At 35.1% G+C, this 20,790-nt stretch overlaps 1 protein-coding gene, 1 long non-coding RNA gene and 1 pseudogene across 5 annotated transcripts; 2 read left to right on the top strand and 1 right to left on the bottom strand.

Moving 5' to 3' along the window:
• Positions 1 to 247: 247 nt before the first annotated feature.
• On the bottom strand, positions 248 to 17,718 carry LOC132748374 (uncharacterized). Of its 4 annotated transcripts, none has more exons than XR_009628244.1 (6): positions 17,522 to 17,718; positions 9,760 to 9,832; positions 8,654 to 8,741; positions 8,026 to 8,098; positions 1,872 to 7,010; positions 248 to 1,684 (listed from the first exon to the last, which is right to left on the bottom strand). It is a non-coding gene; the product is annotated as an uncharacterized LOC132748374 (long non-coding RNA). The 4 variants fall into 4 exon arrangements; XR_009628245.1 differs by having other exon boundaries at positions 2,430 to 7,010; XR_009628243.1 differs by having other exon boundaries at positions 248 to 2,784; positions 2,971 to 7,010; positions 17,522 to 17,717.
• LOC132748372 (uncharacterized) lies at positions 10,496 to 12,809 on the top strand. Its single transcript, XM_060737962.1, has 2 exons — positions 10,496 to 11,551; positions 11,738 to 12,809. Exons 1-2 carry the CDS (start codon positions 11,539 to 11,541, stop codon positions 12,631 to 12,633), a joined length of 909 nt encoding a protein of 302 aa, XP_060593945.1. The 5' UTR covers positions 10,496 to 11,538; the 3' UTR covers positions 12,634 to 12,809.
• Positions 17,719 to 18,852: 1,134 nt separating the features above from the next.
• Positions 18,853 to 20,562, top strand: LOC132748377 (uncharacterized; annotated as a pseudogene).
• Positions 20,563 to 20,790: the final 228 nt, after the last annotated feature.

Raw genomic sequence — 20,790 nt, 5'->3', positions numbered from 1 at the left:
TCTTTAATATTATAAATTTCTGCTTTGTAACACATTTACTGGGTGTGGTTTTTTTTCATTGATCTCATCATCTGTCTTGCTAATAGATCAGTTATCAATCCAATTAAAGAGCACCTTATTTAAGTAAACATTTGGATTAAATATCAATTGTTACTATAATAATGTGCTTGCTCAGTATACTAATTACTGTCCCGAGAACAATAACCATGGGTTGGAGTCTTGTTTGGTTTACAAAAAATACTCACAATAAATTTCAGTAAGATTTATTCAACAATTCCTCATTTTAACACAATCACATACTACCGTAAACATGATCTTACATTTTAATTAAAGCGGTTCATGTAAAAGCAATCATACAGACAATATCTTTCGCAAAAGTTGAAACACAAGTTAAAGGTTACAATCATGTATGTATACAAAGTTTCTTGTGGTCAACAGTTGCACTACAAGTAGGATGAAACAAAATAGACAGAGAATAAAGAAATATAACCCCATAAGTATGTACTAAATAATAGCTACAAATGAGGCAAAATTTAAAGTCGTACAATCACCTGGAAAAAAGTTAAGTTATTCAAAATGTCACATTCACATAAAAATATAGAGAAAAGGCCGCCCTTGTCAGTATGACCCAAAATAGACAGAGATTAAAGAAATGTGACCCCATGAAAGCGGGTACAGGTATGTAGTACTATATAATAGCTTCAAAATGAGACCAAATTTAAAGTTCTAGTATGACCTAGATGGAAGTTACACTTTGTCACAATATCACATTCACATAAAAATATAGAATAAAGGCCGCCCCTGTCACAATAACCCAAAATAGACAAAAAATAAAGAAATGTGACCCCATAAAAGGGGGTACAGGTATGTAGTACTATATAATAGCTTCAAAATAAGACCAAATTTAAAGTTCTAGTTTGACCTAGATGGAAGTTACACTTTGTCACAATATCACATTCACATAAAAATATAGAATAAAGGCCGCCCCCGTCAGTATGACACAAAATAGACAAAAAATAAAGAAATGTGACCCCATAAAAGGGGGTACAGGTATGTAGGACTATGCAATAGCTTCAAAATGAGACCAAATTTAAAGTTTTAGCATGACCTAGATGGAGGTTACACTTTGTCACAATATCACATTCACAAAAAAAAACATAGTATACAGGCCGCTCCCGTCAGTTTCACCCAAAATAGACAAAAAATAAAGAAATGTGACCCCATAAAAGGGGGTACAGGTATGTAGTACTATGCAATAGCTTCAAAATGAAACCAAATTTAAAGTTCTAGCATGACCTAGATGGAGGTTAAACTTTGTCACAATATCACATTCACATAAAAATATAGTATACAGGCAGCTCCTGTCAGTATGACCCAAAATAGACAAAAAATAAAGAAATGTGACCCCATGAAAGGGGGTACAGGTATGTAGTACTATATAATAGCTTCAAAATGAGACCAAATTTAAAGTCCTAGCTTGACCTAGATGGAAGTAACACTCTGTCACAATATCACATTCCCATGAAAATAAAGAGAAAAGGCCGCCCCTGTCAGAATAACCCAAAATAGACAAAAAATAAAGAAATGTGACCCCATAAAAGGGGGTACAGGTATGTAGTCCTATATAATAGTTACAAAATGAGACCAAATTTAAAGTCCTAGCTTGACCTAGATGGAAGTAACACTCTGTCACAATATCACATTCCCATGAAAATATAGAGAAAAGGCCGCCCCTGTCAGATTAACCCAAAATAGACAAAAAATAAAGAAATGTGACCCCATGAAAGGGGGTACAGGTATGAAGTCCTATATAATAGTTACAAAATGAGACCAAATTTAAAGTTCTAGCATGACCTAGATGGAAGTTACACTTTGTCACAATATCACATTCCCATGAAAATAAAGAGAAAAGGCCGCCCCTGTCAGATTAACCCAAAATAGACAAAAAATAAAGAAATGTGACCCCATGAAAGGGGGTACAGGTATGTAGTACTCTATAATAGTTACAAAATGAGACCAAATTTAAAGTTCTAGCATGACCTAGATGGAAGTTACACTTTGTCACAATATCACATTCACATAAAAATATAGAGAAAAGGCCGCCCCTGTCAGAATAACCCAATATAGACAAATAATAAAGAAATGTGACCCCATGAAAAGGGGTACAGCTATGTAGTACTAAATAATAGTTACAAAATGAGACCAAATTAAAAGTCCTAGCATGACCTAGATGGAAGTTACACTTTGTCACAATATCACATTCACATAAAAATATAGAGAAAAGGCCGCCCCTGTCAGTATGACACAAAATAGACGAAAAATAAAGAAATGTGACCCCATGAAAGGGGGTACAGGTATGTAGTTATATATAATATCTACAAAATGAGACCAAATTTAAAGTCCTAGCATGACCTAGATGGAAGTTACACTTTGTCACAATATCACATTCCCATGAAAATATAGAGAAAAGGCCGCCCCTGTCAGAATAACCCAAAATAGACAAAAAATAAAGAAATGTGACCCCATGAAAGGGGGTACAGGTATGTAGTACTATATAATAGTTACAAAATGAGACCAAATTTAAAGTCCTAGCTTGACCTAGATGGAAGTAACACTTTGTCACAATATCACATTCCCATGAAAATATAGAGAAAAGGCCGCCCCTGTCAGAATAACCCAAAATAGACAAAAAATAAAGAAATGTGACCCCATGAAAGGGGGTACAGGTATGTAGTACTCTATAATAGTTACAAAATGAGACCAAATTTAAAGTCCTAGCTTGACCTAGATGGAAGTAACACTCTGTCACAATATCACATTCCCATGAAAATATAGAGAAAAGGCCGCCCCTGTCAGATTAACCCAAAATAGACAAAAAATAAAGAAATGTGACCCCATGAAAGGGGGTACAGGTATGAAGTCCTATATAATAGCTTCAAAATGAGACCAAATTTAAAGTCCTAGCATGACCTAGATGGAAGTTACACTTTGTCACAATATCACATTCACATAAAAATATAGAGAAAAGGCCGCCCCTGTCAGATTAACCCAAAATAGACAAAAAATAAAGAAATGTGACCCCATGAAAGGGGGTACAGGTATGTAGTACTATATAATAGTTACAAAATGAGACCAAATTTAAAGTCCTAGCTTGACCTAGATGGAAGTAACATTTGTCACAATATCACATTCCCATGAAAATATAGAGAAAAGGCCGCCCCTGTCAGAATAACCCAAAATAGACAAAAAATAAAGAAATGTGACCCCATGAAAGGGGGTACAGGTATGAAGTCCTATATAATAGTTACAAAATGAGACCAAATTTAAAGTCCTAGCTTGACCTAGATGGAAGTAACATTTGTCACAATATCACATTCACATAAAAATATAGAGAAAAGGCCGCCCCTGTCAGAATAACCCAAAATAGACAAAAAATAAAGAAATGTGACCCCATAAAAGGGGGTACAGGTATGTAGTCCTATATAATAGTTACAAAATGAGACCAAATTTAAAGTCCTAGCTTGACCTAGATGGAAGTAACACTCTGTCACAATATCACATTCCCATGAAAATATAGAGAAAAGGCCGCCCCTGTCAGAATAACCCAAAATAGACAAAAAATAAAGAAATGTGACCCCATGAAAGGGGGTACAGGTATGTAGTACTCTATAATAGTTACAAAATGAGACCAAATTTAAAGTCCTAGCTTGACCTAGATGGAAGTTACACTTTGTCACAATATCACATTCACATGAAAATATAGAGAAAAGGCCGCCCCTGTCAGAATAACCCAAAATAGACAAAAAATAAAGAAATGTGACCCCATGAAAGGGGGTACAGGTATGTAGTACTCTATAATAGTTACAAAATGAGACCAAATTTAAAGTCCTAGCATGACCTAGATGGAAGTTACACTTTGTCACAATATCACATTCCCATAAAAATATAGAGAAAAGGCCGCCCCTGTCAGAATAACCCAATATAGACAAATAATAAAGAAATGTGACCCCATAAAAGGGGGTACAGGTATGTAGAACTATATATTAGGTTCAAAATGAGACCAAATTAAAAGTCCTAGCATGACCTAGATGGAAGTTACACTTTGTCACAATATCAAATTCACATGAAAATATAGAGAAAAGGCCGCCCCTGTCAGATTAACCCAATATAGACAAATAATAAAGAAATGTGACCCCATAAAAGGGGGTACAGGTATGTAGAACTATATATTAGCTTCAAAATGAGACCAAATTAAAAGTCCTAGCATGACCTAGATGGAAGTTACACTTTGTCACAATATCACATTCACATAAAAATATAGAGAAAAGGCCGCCCCTGTCAGTATGACACAAAATAGACAAAAAATAAAGAAATGTGACCCCATGAAAAGGGGTACAGCTATGTAGTACTAAATAATATCTACAAAATGAGACCAAATTAAAAGTCCTAGCATGACCTAGATGGAAGTTACACTTTGTCACAATATCACATTCACATAAAAATATAGAGAAAAGGCCGCCCCTGTCAGATTAACCCAAAATAGACAAAAAATAAAGAAATGTGACCCCATGAAAGGGGGTACAGGTATGAAGTCCTATATAATAGTTACAAAATGAGACCAAATTTAAAGTCCTAGCTTGACCTAGATGGAAGTAACACTTTGTCACAATATCACATTCCCATGAAAATATAGAGAAAAGGCCGCCCCTGTCAGAATAACCCAAAATAGACAAAAAATAAAGAAATGTGACCCCATGAAAGGGGGTACAGGTATGTAGTTATATATAATATCTACAAAATGAGACCAAATTTAAAGTCCTAGCTTGACCTAGATGGAAGTAACACTCTGTCACAATATCACATTCCCATGAAAATAAAGAGAAAAGGCCGCCCCTGTCAGATTAACCCAAAATAGACAAAAAATAAAGAAATGTGACCCCATGAAAGGGGGTACAGGTATGAAGTCCTATATAATAGTTACAAAATGAGACCAAATTTAAAGTCCTAGCTTGACCTAGATGGAAGTAACACTTTGTCACAATATCACATTCCCATGAAAATATAGAGAAAAGGCCGCCCCTGTCAGAATAACCCAAAATAGACAAAAAATAAAGAAATGTGACCCCATGAAAGGGGGTACAGGTATGTAGTACTCTATAATAGTTACAAAATGAGACCAAATTTAAAGTCCTAGCTTGACCTAGATGGAAGTTACACTTTGTCACAATATCACATTCCCATGAAAATAAAGAGAAAAGGCCGCCCCTGTCAGATTAACCCAATATAGACAAATAATAAAGAAATGTGACCCCATAAAAGGGGGTACAGGTATATAGAACTATATATAAGCTTCAAAATGAGACCAAATTAAAAGTCCTAGCATGACCTAGATGGAAGTTACACTTTGTCACAATATCACATTCACATAAAAATATAGAGAAAAGGCCGCCCCTGTCAGTATGACACAAAATAGACGAAAAATAAAGAAATGTGACCCCATAAAAGGGGGTACAGGTATGTAGTCCTATATAATAGTTACAAAATGAGACCAAATTTAAAGTCCTAGCTTGACCTAGATGGAAGTAACACTCTGTCACAATATCACATTCCCATGAAAATATAGAGAAAAGGCCGCCCCTGTCAGATTAACCCAAAATAGACAAATAATAAAGAAATGTGACCCCATAAAAGGGGGTACAGGTATGTAGAACTATATATTAGCTTCAAAATGAGACCAAATTAAAAGTCCTAGCATGACCTAGATGGAAGTTACACTTTGTCACAATATCACATTCACATAAAAATATAGAGAAAAGGCCGCCCCTGTCAGTATGACACAAAATAGACGAAAAATAAAGAAATGTGACCCCATGAAAGGGGGTACAGGTATGTAGTTATATATAATATCTACAAAATGAGACCAAATTTAAAGTCCTAGCTTGACCTAGATGGAAGTAACACTCTGTCACAATATCACATTCACATAAAAATATAGAGAAAAGGCCGCCCCTGTCAGTATAACCCAAAATAGACAAAAAATAAAGAAATGTGACCCCATAAAAGAGGGTACGGGTATGAAGTCCTATATAATAGCTTCAAAATGAGACCAAATTTAAAGTCTTAGCATGACCTAGATGGAAGTTACACTTTGTCACAATATCACATTCACATAAAAATATAGAATAAAGGACCGCCCTGTCAGTGTGACACAGTGTGACACAAAATAGACAGAGAAGAAAGAAATGTGACCCAATGAAAATGGGTACAGGTATGTAGTACTTTGCAATAGCATCAAAATGAGACCAAATTTAAACTTCTATCATGACCTGGATGGAGGTACACTTTGTCACAATATCACATAAAAATATAGAATAAAGAACCGCCCTTGTCAGTATTACACAAATGGTCATTTAACCAACAAATGTGATCCAATAAAATATGGTACAAGTAAATTCAAGTATACGATAGCTACAAAATCTGAGCAAAAATTTAGTCTCAACATTTTTTGATTGACGCTACACCTTTTTTCAAATAACGCATTCACATGGTTAAAAAGTCAGACAATCACAATCAAACAAAGTGAGCATGAGCATTTTAAAAACATCTCATCATATTGACCATTTTCCTTGAAATATTGAATATTTCTGTCTGAACTATTATTGCTTAAGTGTCATTAAGTGAATTAATGGTGAAAAAAGCAAATCATGGAAAGAGGACATGAAATATTTTACAACATATGATCATATTAAAAGAGAATGTCATTTTGCAACCAAATATAAATGTGGCTGTTACAGACAGACTATCACAACTGTACTTTCTAAAAATCCAGTTAACACACTAACAAGTTAATACAGAAAGTTAAGTACATAGTGCACTGTACTGTTATGATGATTAAATACATTTGTAAATCATTCTACATTCATCTGGCAATCAATAAAGCAAATGAAAACATCCATCTACTTGTATTTAATCAGGTAGAGTGATAATCCAATCAACATGTCTCTTTGGCTCTGAAATTAAACAGAAGAAACATTAACAGTTGCTTGATCTACAGTGTTGTTTATTAGCAACTGAGCAGCATCTTTAAAAAAAATTGACTTCTACATATACTTATATTTGTATACTCAATTATCTAGAACATATTGTAAACAAGTTGTTAAAACATATAAATCACTCTCCATACTCATTCCAGATGGAATTAACCTATTACAGAGAGAGGCAATGTATAGATATTTATTTATTTGCTGAGGTCACTACAAACATGACTATGGTCGAAATAGAATTTCTGGATCTTTGATGAAGATGGAAATTTAATAACAGCTGTCCAAATGCCCGAAAAAGAGGTAGTCTGTGTCCTATTCTCGTGCTCAACAATACTGCCATGTAAATTTAAATTTTAAATTCGCTCCATGAATGATGATTTACCATGCATACATGATTCCTTTAGTTTTAAACTGTAAGCCATTGTTGTTATATGTTAAATGCTGTCATGATGTGCCAAATTATTTAAAAATAAATCAAGGTCTTAGAAAGTTACAGTCTGGACATGGAAACAGGATTTCATTACATATACTCTAAGTCTGACCTGGACAGTTGAGGTAGTGATGGGTCTTGCTTGTGACACATTATCTGGATGTTCTGAACATTTGTGCCAAGTTATTCAAACATAATTCAATGCATGATAAAGTTACAGCCCAGACAATATAAGATGTCAGGACTGATGCACATATGGAGCAACAGACAGCATACATGTGAACTCTCCCACTTTTAGCGGGAGACTCCCACTTTCTGTAGCCATATTTTCAAAGATTTTTCTTAAAATAAGGGGTATTTTCACACATTAAAGAAATCTCCCTCTTTTAGATGTCAAAACTTTCTTCTTTGTTTATTGCAAATTCTAAAATCTCCCTCTTTTTTAAGAAAAATCTCAAAATTTTTATATGCCCACCTTTATGAGCATAAAATAGTTTTTATCTGGGTTTCCAATATGATTTCTGTTCAAAGTAAGTGGAAATGAAATAGTACCTGTGATGAACCACACCAACCACTGAATTTGACAGAACAGGAAATATGTCCAATGGAGATATAATTTTTACACCTGAAATATCAAAACAGAATAAAGGATAAAATCTTAAAAACAAAATTTATTTTCACAAAATTTATTGAATGACGTATTCCAGGTGAAAACATCCTTATCAAAATTACTGTTAGGTTTCCTTACTTATTTAAAAAAAAGAAAGAATCAGATGAATACCATTTCAGTGAGGTGTGCATGTCTCATACATGTCCTCATAACATGAAATGTCATTCAACACTGAATTTGATATGAATGTTTAATTTATGCATAAAATTCAGCTTAAATAAGAAATTATAAATGACGAATGTGCAGTTTCACACAATGATATTTACAAAACATTGCTGTAGTTCTGCAGGAAGCATAAAGATTCAACAATAGAAATAAAGCCCTGTCATTTTAGTTCTTTTTTTCTTTTAAAAAATGTACAAAAACAAAGCTCAATTCTTCTGTAAATATAATGAGAAGTTTCTTATTTGGAAAATAAATTGAATTATAGTTGAAATTATATTTGCCAGTATGTCTGAAAATCCTTAAGAAATGGGAATATTTCAGGTATACAACTATGTCTATACTTACCATGCTAACAGGCTTTTCTTCAAAAAAATCTTGTGTTTCTTCTACTTTGGGCATGTCTTGAAACACGTATGGATTTTCTACTCCTTCACTGTTAAAATTTACACCATAATCAAGGTATGCACAGTAAACATAATATTATGATCACATACTATTTCCAAAATTTAAAAAAATTCAATCAGCGGAAATTTCATATTAAATATAAATAATTTGTTTCATATTCTGAAAAATGATTATTTGCTCCATTACAATCTGTCATATCGGGAGTAACTAATAGCAACTTTTTGACAACAACAAGAGCTGTCGGTAGGACAGCAACGCTCGACTATTCTTAGTGCTTGATAGTAAAAAAAAAATGCTTGATACAGTTACCTCCTCCTGTTTACAGGTTGGGGTAATGATGGTGAACAAGTGTGCAAAGTTTCAAAGCCATATGTCAATGAACTTTGAAAATATTTGAGGTATTACAAAAACTTTAACATAAATTCTAAGTCGAAAAAGGGGCATAATTCTGTCAAAATGCTTGATAGAGTTACCTCCTCCTGTCTACAAGTTGGGGTCATGATGGTGAACAAGTGTGCAAAGTTTCAAAGCCATATGTCAATGGACTTGGAAAATATTTAAGGTATTACAAAAACTTTAACATAAATTCTAAGTCGAAAAAGGGGCATAATTCTGTCAAAATGGTTGATAGAGTTACCTCCCGCCATATGTCAATGAACTTTGAAAATATTTGAACTATTACAAAAACTTTAACATAAATTCTAAGTCGAAAAAAGGGCATAATTCTGTCAAAATGCTTGATAGAGTTACCACCTCCTGTCTACAGGTTGGGGTCATGATGGTGAACAAGTGTGCAAAGTTTCAAAGCCATATGTCAATGGACTTTTAAAATATTTGAACTATTACAAAAACTTTAACATAAGTGGTTACGCCGACGCAGACGCCGACGCTCGGGTGACTGCAATAGCTCTACTTATTCTTATCGAATAGTCGAGCTAAAAATTAATAAAATAAATACTTTAACTGATATTTCCATACAAGCTACTTATTTATATTATAAAAGTAGCATATGTTATCCTTACAATTCTGAAACACTTCTTTCTTACCAGGTGTCAAAAATCCAAATGTTATGCCATTCAACATGACCACATCATCTGTCGGCATTTGAACAGCTGGTTTCTGAAAATAAATAATACTTATCAATTTATTATCAATTTTGGAGGAGTTAATATGGCACATAATTTTTAAGGGGTTTGATCTCGTTTTGTAGCTATCTTATAATACTACTCACTTATAGCCACCTTAAAGGGGTCAGATTTCTTTGTTCTCTTTTTATTTTGTGTCATTCAGACAGGGACGTCCTTTTCTCTATATTATCATGAATTTGATATTGTGACCAACTGTTACTTTCATCCAGGTCATGCTAGGACTTCATATTTGGTCTCATTTTGTAACTATTGTATAGAACTACTCACCTATTCACACTTTTATGGGGACACATTTCTTTGTTCTCTGTCTATTTTGTGTCATACTGAAAGGGGCGACCTTTTGTCTATATTTTCATGTTAAAGTGATAGTGTGACTAACTGTTACTTTCATCCAGGTCATGCTAGGACTTTAAATTTGGTCTCATTTTGAAGCTATTGCATAGAACTACATACCTTTCCCTCCTTTCATGGGGTCACATTTCTTTGTTCTCTGTCTATTTTTGTGTCATACTAACAGGGACGTCCTTTTCTCTATATTTTTATGTGAGTGTAATATACTAACAAAGTGTATGTCCCTTCCAGGTCATGCTAGGACTTCAAATTTTGTCTCATATTGTGGCTATTGTATAGAACTACTAACCTATACCCACTTTTATGGGGTCACATTTCTTTGTTCCCTGATTATTTTGTGTCATACTGACAGGGACGGCCTTTTGTCAATATTTTCATGTTAAAGTGATACTGTGATTAAGTGTATATTCCATCCAGGTCATACTAGGACTTCAAATTTGGTCTCATTTTGTAACTATTGTATAGTACTACATACCTATACCCCCTTTCATGGTGTCACATTTCTTTGTTCTCTGTCTTTTTTGTGTCATTCAGACAGGGACGTCCTTTTCTCGATGGAAATTTGATATTGGGACAAACTGTACCTTTCATCCAGGTCATGCTAGGACTTCAAATTTGGTCTCATATTGTAGCTATTGTATAGAACTACTAACCTATACCCACTTTTATGGGGTCACATTTCTTTGCTCTCCGTCTATTTTGTGTCATACTGACAGGGGCGGCCTTTTGTCTATATTTTCTTGTTAAAGTGATAGTGGGACAAAGTTTAAGTTCCTTCCAGGTCATGCTAGGACTTTAAATTTGGTCTCATTTTGTAGCTATTGTATAGTACTACTAACCTATACCCACTTTCATGGGGTCACATTTCGTTGTTCTCTGTCTATTTTGTGTCATTCAGACAGGGACGACCTTTTCTCTATATTATCATGGAAATTTGATATTGTGACCAACTGTAACTTTCTTTCAGGTCATGATAGGACTTTAAATTTGCTCTCATTTTGTAGCTATTGTATAGAACTACATACCTATACCCCCTTTTATGGGGTCACATTTCTTTGTTCTCTGTCTATTTTGTGTCATTCAGACAGGGACGTCCTTTTCTCTATATTTTTATGTGAATTTGATATTGTGACCAACTGTTACTTTCATCCAGGTCATGCTAGGACTTCAAATTTGGTCTCATTTTGTAGCTATTGTATAGTACTACTTACCTATACCCACTTTCATGGGGTCACATTTCTTTGTTCTCTGTCTATTCTGTGTCATACTGACAGGGACGTCCTTTTCTCTATATTTTTATGTGAGTGTAATATTCTAACAAAGTGTATGTCCCTTCCAGGTCATGCTAGGACTTCAAATTTGGTCTCATTTTGTAGCTATTATATAGTACTACATACCTATACCCCCTTTTATGGGGTCACATTTCTTTGTTCTCTGTCTATTTTGTGTCATACTGACAGGGGCGGCCGTTTGTCTAAATTTTCATGTTACAGTGATATTGTGACTAAGTGTACATTCCATCCAGGTCATGCTAGGACTTCAAATTTGGTCTCATTTTGTAGCTATTGTATAGAACTACTTACCTATACCCACTTTTATGGGGTCACATTTCTTTGTTCTCTGCCTATTTTGTGTCATACTGACAGGGGCGGCCGTTTGTCTAAATTTTCATGTTACAGTGATATTGTGACTAAGTGTACATTCCATCCAGGTCATGCTAGGATTTCAAATTTGGTCTCATTTTGTAGCTATTGTATAGAACTACTTACCTATACCCACTTTTATGGGGTCACATTTCTTTCTTCTCTGTCTATTTTGTGTCATACTGACAGGGACGGCCGTTTGTCTAAATTTTCATGTTACAGTGATATTGTGACTAAGTGTACATTCCATCGGGGTCATGCTAGTACTTCAAATTTGGTCTCATTTTGTAGCTATTGTATAGAACTACTAACCTATACCCACTTTCATGGGGTCACATTTCTTTCTTCTCTGTCTATTTTGTGTCATACTGACAGGGACGGCCTTTTGTCTATATTTTTATGTTACAGTCATATTGTGACAAAGTGTAAGTTCCTTCCAGGTCATGCTAGGACTTCAAATTTGGTCTCATTTTGTAGCTATTATATAGTTCTACATACCTGTACCCCCTTTTATGGGGTCACATTTCTTTGTTCTCTGTCTATTTTGTGTCATTCAGACAGGGACGACCTTTTCTCTATATTATCATGGAAATTTGATATTGTGACCAACTGTTACTTTCATCCAGGTCATGCTAGGACTTCAAATTTGGTCTCATTTTGTAGCTATTGTATAGAACTACTAACCTATACCCACTTTCATGGGGTCACATTTCTTTGTTCTCTGTCTATTTTGTGTCATACTGACAGGGGCGGCCTTTTGTCTATATTTTCATGTTAAAGTGATATTGGGACTAAGTGTACATTCCATCCAGGTCATGCTAGGACTTCAAATTTGGTCTCATTTTGTAGCTATTGTATAGTACTACTAACCTATACCCACTTTCATGGGGTCACATTTCGTTGTTCTCTGTCTATTTTGTGTCATTCAGACAGGGACGACCTTTTCTCTATATTATCATGGAAATTTGATATTGTGACCAACTGTAACTTTCTTTCAGGTCATGATAGGACTTTAAATTTGCTCTCATTTTGTAGCTATTGTATAGAACTACATACCTATACCCCCTTTTATGGGGTCACATTTCTTTGTTCTCTGTCTATTTTGTGTCATACTGACAGGGACAGCCTTTTGTCTATATTTTTATGTTACAGTCATATTGTGACAAAGTGTAAGTTTCATCCAGGTCATGCTAGGACTTCAAATTTGGTCTCATTTTGTAGCTATTATATAGTACTACATACCTGTACCCCCTTTTATGGGGTCACATTTCTTTGTTCTCTGTCTATTTTGTGTCATTCAGACAGGGACGTCCTTTTCTCTATATTTTTATGTGAGTGTAATATTCTAACAAAGTGTATGTCCCTTCCAGGTCATGCTAGGACTTCAAATTTGGTCTCATTTTGTAGCTATTGTATAGAACTACTTACCTATACCCACTTTTATGGGGTCACATTTCTTTCTTCTCTGTCTATTTTGTGTCATACTGACAGGGACGTCCTTTTGTCTATATTTTTATGTGAGTGTAATATACTAACAAAGTGTATGTCCCTTCCAGGTCATGCTAGGACTTCAAATTTTGTCTCATATTGTGGCTATTGTATAGAACTACTAAGCTATACCCACTTTCATTGGGTCACATTTCTTTGATCTCTGTCTATTTTGTGTCATACTGACAGGGGCGGCCTTTTGTCAATATTTTCATGTTAAAGTGATACTGTGATTAAGTGTATATTCCATCCAGGTCATGCTAGGACTTCAAATTTGGTCTCATTTTGTAGCTATTGTATAGTACTACTAACCTATACCCACTTTCATGGTGTCACATTTCTTTGTTCTCTGTCTTTTTTGTGTCATTCAGACAGGGACGTCCTTTTCTCGATGGAAATTTGATATTGGGACCAACTGTACCTTTCATCCAGGTCATGCTAGGACTTCAAATTTGGTCTCATTTTGTAGCTATTGTATAGTACTACTTACCTATACCCACTTTCATGGGGTCACATTTCTTTGTTCTCTGTCTATTCTGTGTCATACTGACAGGGACGTCCTTTTCTCTATATTTTTATGTGAGTGTAATATTCTAACAAAGTGTATGTCCCTTCCAGGTCATGCTAGGACTTCAAATTTGGTCTCATTTTGTAGCTATTGTATAGAACTACTTACCTATACCCACTTTTATGGGGTCACATTTCTTTGTTCTCTGCCTATTTTGTGTCATACTGACAGGGGCGGCCGTTTGTCTAAATTTTCATGTTACAGTGATATTGTGACTAAGTGTACATTCCATCCAGGTCATGCTAGGATTTCAAATTTGGTCTCATTTTGTAGCTATTGTATAGAACTACTTACCTATACCCACTTTTATGGGGTCACATTTCTTTCTTCTCTGTCTATTTTGTGTCATACTGACAGGGACGGCCTTTTGTCTATATTTTTATGTTACAGTCATATTGTGACAAAGTGTAAGTTTCATCCAGGTCATGCTAGGACTTCAAATTTGGTCTCATTTTGTAGCTATTATATAGTACTACATACCTGTACCCCCTTTCATGGGGTCACATTTCTTTCTTCTCTGTCTATTTTGTGTCATACTGACAGGGACGGCCTTTTGTCTATATTTTTATGTTACAGTCATATTGTGACAAAGTGTAAGTTCCTTCCAGGTCATGCTAGGACTTCAAATTTGGTCTCATTTTGTAGCTATTATATAGTACTACATACCTGTACCCCCTTTTATGGGGTCACATTTCTTTGTTCTCTGTCTATTTTGTGTCATTCAGACAGGGACGACCTTTTCTCTATATTATCATGGAAATTTGATATTGTGACCAACTGTTACTTTCATCCAGGTCATGCTAGGACTTCAAATTTGGTCTCATTTTGTAACTATTGTATAGAACTACTTACCTATACCCACTTTCATTGGGTCACGTTTCTTTGTTCTCTGTCTATTTTGTGTCATACTGACAAGGGCAGCCTTTTGTCTATATTTTCATGTTAAAGTGATATTGGGACAAAGTGTATGTCCCTTCCAGGTCATGCTAGGACTTCAAATTTGGTCTCATTTTGTAGCTATTGTATAGAACTACTTACCTATACCCACTTTTATGGGGTCACATTTCTTTGTTCTCTGTCTATTTTGTGTCATTCAGACAGGGACTTCCTTTCCTCTATATTATCATGGAAATTTGATATTGTGACCAACTGTCACTTTCATCCAGGTCATGCTAGGACTTCAAATTTGGTCTCATTTTGTAGCTATTGTATAGAACTACTTACCTATACCCACTTTTATGGGGTCACATTTCTTTGTTCTCTGTCTATTTTGTGTCATTCAGACAGGGACGTCCTTTTCTCTATATTATCATGGAAATTTTATATTGTGACCAACTGTCACTTTCATCCAGGTCATGCTAGGACTTCAAATTTGGTCTCATTTTGTAGCTATTGTATAGAACTACTTACCTATACCCACTTTTATGGGGTCACATTTCTTTGTTCTCTGTCTATTTTGTGTCATTCAGACAGGGACGTCCTTTTCTCTATATTATCATGGAAATTTGATATTGTGACCAACTGTCACTTTCATCCAGGTCATGCTAGAACTTCAAATTTGGTCTCATTTTGTAGCTATTGTATAGAACTACTAACCTATACCCACTTTCATGGGGTCACATTTCTTTGTTCTCTGTCTATTTTGTGTCATACTGACAGGGGCAGCCTTTTGTCTATATTTTCATGTTACAGTGATATTGGGACAAAGTGTAAGTTCCTTCCAGGTCATGCTAGGACTTCAAATTTGGTCTCATTTTGTAGCTATTGTATAGAACTACTTACCTATACCCACTTTTATGGGGTCACATTTCTTTGTTCTCTGTCTATTTTGTGTCATTCAGACAGGGACTACCTTTTCTCTATATTATCATGGAAATTTAATATTGTGACCAACTGTTACTTTCATCCAGGTCATGCTAGGACTTCAAATTTGGTCTCATTTTGTAGCTATTGTATAGAACTACTTACCTATACCCACTTTTATGGGGTCACATTTCTTTGATCTCTGTCTATTTTGTGTCATACTGACAGGGGCGGCCTTTTGTCTATATTTTCATGTTAAAGTGATATTGTGACCAACTGTTACTTTCATCCAGGTCATGCTAGGACTTCAAATTTGGTCTCATTTTGTAGCTATTGTATAGTACTACTAACCTATACCCACTTTTATGGGGTCACATTTCATCAAAGTAAAAAGTATAATAATTAATACTCATTCATAATAACATTTACCTTAAATACACTGCCTTCCTTCTTTCTTAGGTCAAGCAAATATTTCAAAAGTAATAAAGTTTATTAATATGTAACAAATAATTTTACAGTATAGGTCACCAGTTAACAGAGCCGGACTTGGCAACAAATCCCCCCATTTGTCTCTGTCCAGTTGAATCTGACAAGTACACTCACAGTCTCCAAGTCTGGTTCACTCAATAAAATTCCAGGGACCAGACAAGTACCAGACAAGGAGACACTTCCTACCTATATTCAATTAAATCCTAGCATGCAAAATATTTACAGGTTGCACTATGTTACAGGGGAAATGAACTTTAATGTTGATAAATGTAAGGTGATGCATTATGGTCATGCAAATCCTCAAAAACAGTATGTTATGAATAACAAGACTTTATCGGATACTCAAGAAGAATGTGATCTAGGAGTTATTTTTGAAAAAGATCTTAAATTTAGCAAACATATTTCTACAAAGATTAATAAGGCGAATAGTATTTTAGGCCTTATTAACCGGTCTTTTGAATTTTTAGATGAATACACCTTTGTGAAATTGTATACAGCTTTGATTCGTCCTCATGTTGAATTTGCAAATGTTGTGTGGAATCCATATTTAATAAAAGATATATCAAGTCTAGAAAAACTTCAACAAAGAGCAACAAAACTAGTTTCATCATTAAAAGATCTGACATATATTGACCGTCTTAAAAAGCTTAAACTGCCAAGTCTAATACATCGCAGATTAAGAGGGGACATGCTTCAGACGTTCAAAAAAGTAAAAGACTTAGATGACTGTGTTTTTGAAAATTTTTTTAGTTATTCGGCATCAACAAGGGGACATAATTTAAAACTAGAAATGCCTCGTAGTAGAACAACTCATTGCCTACATCAGTTTTCAAGACGTGTAATTAAAACATGGAATAATTTGCCAAAAAATGTAGTAGACTCAAAAAGTGTTCATGAATTTAAAATAAAACTAGACCAACACTGGACCGGAGACACTCCATATAAAGTTTAAAATGTTTATTGAAAAATTATGCTGTTATAATTGTATAGCAGAGTGAACAGAAGTAGATAAAAGTATATATAATTAAACATAGAAGTGGTGAGAGCAATAAGAAGAAGTACTGAAAGATTGTCAAAAGAAGAGGGGCTTAAAAAGGGCTTGGCCCTTCCATCAGAGCCCAAAATCATCCTACAGGTATCCTACAGGTAAGATGATCTAGACAAACTCAAGCCTAGTAAATGCAAAGCAATCCATTTCTTCACATATTAAAAAAACACATTTCTTCACATAGATCTATTAAAAAAATACTGTACATGAGACTGCAAATATGATAATTTAAAATTTAAGTGATTTCAATTATGTAATTCAACTCTTTACCAAACATGCCTTGGCCAAAGAGGGCCATTCTTTCTCGTCTAGGATCATTTTCATGTTTATAAATAATAGGAATTATTTAACCTCTTCACCGGTTACACCGTTAACTCAAGCGGGGTAACTCAGCATAATCTCAATAACGTCTATCGGTCGCTGGGTTAAGGGTCGCCACTATCGGTCGCTGATTTGTGCTCATTCTTTCTCTGCGTCAACACGGAAGTGTTTTGTGTTTCCGCAACATCTCTACCGTCTACTAAGCCTGCACGGAAAGCAAACATTTTCATTCGTACTCAAAAATTTAGTTTTCATTATTTTCGTCCGCATTATGTTATGGTTTATGATTAAAGCGTATGGTATTGATTTTTTTATCAAACAGCAATATGGATGTTTTTATTTACAAAGTTCAATCAAGATATTAACTTATCCAAAAAAGTAATTTATAGTGAAGTGAACTTTTTGAGTACGAATTAAAATTCTTGTTTCATTTGTTGAAAAAGACAAGGGGCCGTATTCATAAAGGATCTTAAGTTTTAAGGGAAAAATGTCCTTATCTTGAAGAAAACTCCCTAAGGTAAAATTTTCCCTTATTTTTGAAGTCAAAAATCCCTTAAGTGAATTCCTTAGGCAAGAAATTCCTCAACTTAAATTTTATGGCTGTGACTAAAAAAAGGATTGGAGCACCACACTAAATACCGTATTCCGGTATATACCGGACAAGGCGCTTGAATGATAAAATGCTAAAATCTTGTCTTTTTACCCAACGGAATGAACTTTAACAGGTCTAATTCATCTTTTCACACCGAATCAAGTACGATAATGAAGGAAAAATGTAAAATTCGGCGAAAAAAACGATATTTGTCTATTTTGTGATCATGATTTCTGCAAGCGTCTAGAGGTATTGCTCCAATCCTGTATTGAGCTAAATCCAAATTTTATCCTAAGGCGAAAATTTCGTTTAATATCAGTTTTTCTACTTGTAATTACCGACTGGAGAGCACTGACTGTGCTAAAAATAGTAACAAAAACCAAACTCCTCACAGCGGTTACGTCACGCTTTGCTACTTTAACTGTACAGATCAGGGGAAGTAACCGCTGCGAGGAGTTTGAACAAAAACAAGATGGCTGACCTAGAGCAGGAAATGCGCGACGTTTCAGACCTTTTCATGGATATTTGTTGTATATCGTGGAATTATTCGGACAGTCATCATATGAAGCAGGCAGAGGAAAAAGATTGTGGGTTTAACACTAGTGGCATGGTTTGAGACTGACGTTTTTAAACATTATCAGTTTCATTCGCATGTTGTTCTTGTTTACCTAACTCGCTTCGAAATTTTCGGAAAATATCGTCATTCCCCCTAACTTCGTGACTACCGGAAGTTCGTGACTTTTTTGTAAACGAATCCAGTGAAATCACGCGCGCACCTGCGAGATGTAAACAACTGTACGTAACTAGGTCATGTCGTCACAAATGTCATCGTGATATTTATATGCCAAAATGCGCTTTAAACAGGTAAAAACCAACCTTTATACACATACCAGTAGTAAAAATGTATTTTCTGTTATTCCCAAAAATGTCCTCTCTTAAAAAGTATTTTTTTCCATGAAAAATAACATTTCAAGTTGTAAAAAGTTATCCGTCTGCTGTATTTACATTTAGATTTGACAGCCTCGTTTTGAAAAAATGTTTACTCTAAGGCTAACTAAAAAAATATTGATCAATTGTACCCCATGTCTCTTATCAACAAGCAGAAAAATTAAGTGTTTTTTCTTGTTGTTGTAGGCAAAGCCTGTGCATTTGAAGGCCAAGTACAGATCATATTCACCCACAGCCTTGCAAAATGCATACAAGTCTGTTGTTGAAAGTGGAACACCTGTTCTCAGGGCTAGTAAATTATTTGGTGTGCCTCAACAAACTTTAAGAGACAGAGTGTTAGGAAAGATAGACCCTGAATGTATCACTACTGGAAGAGAACCTGTTTTGAATATGTTTGAAGAGGCCAAAATTGTACAGCATATTAAAACTATGGCTAATTATGGTTATGGTTACACCATGCAAGAGTGTGTAGACATTGCAACTGAGTATGCAGTTAGTGTTGGTAAAAGAACCAGAGACAATCCATTGACATTAAGGTGGATGGATGGATTTCGTAAACGTTGGCCGGAAGTGAAAGTTTCAAATCCCAGAAGTATTGAACATGTTAGAGCTAAAATGACAAGTGAAGCAACAGTCAATGCTTACTTCAGTAATTTACTTATTACTCTCACAAAGAATGATTTACTTGACAAACCACATAGAATATTTAATGTGGATGAGAAGGGAATTTCACTTAATCATAAGCCCCCTCACATTGTTTCATGTTCTACTGGTCCACCTGCTGTGACTACTGGGAAAAGTAAAACTATAACTATTTTAGGTTGTGGTAGTGCTGGTGGTATTGCTATTCCACCGTATTTTGTTTTTCCGGGTAAGCGTATGCTCCCAGAGTTACTAGAAGGTTCTTCTCCAGGTGCAAGTGGGACTGTAAGTGATTCAGGTTGGTCTAACAGTGCAATATTTAGGACTTACCTTGAGGAGCATTTTATTAAGTACTTACCTGGTGGTACTGCAGAGCCTGTTTTTACTTCTCCTTGATGGCCACAAGTCTCATGTCTCTGTAGACTTGGTAGAATGGGCTAAGAGTCAAAATATTATAATATTTGTTCTTCCAGCCCACACCTCACATATCTTACAGCCCCTAGATGTAGCTGTTTTTGGTCCATTCCAGAAGATATATAACAATGAGTGTCATAAGTTCATGCGCATGAATTCTACCAATATCACAAGGTACAATGTCTGCCAACTGGCATGTAGGGCTTATACAAAATCACTTTCCAGTGAAAATCTTCAGTCAGCTTTCAAGAAGACTGGAATATGTCCATTTGACAAATTTGCTGTACCTCAGGAGAGTCTTGTTCCAGCAGTAGTATTTCAAGATATTGATATGGCTGAATGTACTGATACAGATAGTCAGGCTACTGTTGAAGGGGGTATTTGTAGTGGATAAGGATGCATCTGGGGATTTTTTATTGGAAAGGGAGATGACTTTGAGGAAGGTGAAGAGTGAGAAACCAAAGCAAAAGGTTAGGAATACCATGAGTAGAATTGTCTCAGGGAAGGATCTATCAGCTAAGTCTGTTCTTGATTCTATGAAACAACATGAAATAAATCAGAAAGGTCATAAAAAAATCAACTTCAAAAAAGGGTAGTAAATCATTCAAAATTAAAAAAAGTG

This window comes from Ruditapes philippinarum, unplaced genomic scaffold (genome assembly GCF_026571515.1).
Source record: "Ruditapes philippinarum isolate M1 unplaced genomic scaffold, ASM2657151v2 ctg1210_1_1_1_1, whole genome shotgun sequence".
Taxonomy (NCBI): domain Eukaryota; kingdom Metazoa; phylum Mollusca; class Bivalvia; order Venerida; family Veneridae; genus Ruditapes; species Ruditapes philippinarum.
The sequence above is the reverse complement of the archived record's forward strand: the minus strand, read 5'-3'. Positions and strand labels throughout refer to the sequence as shown.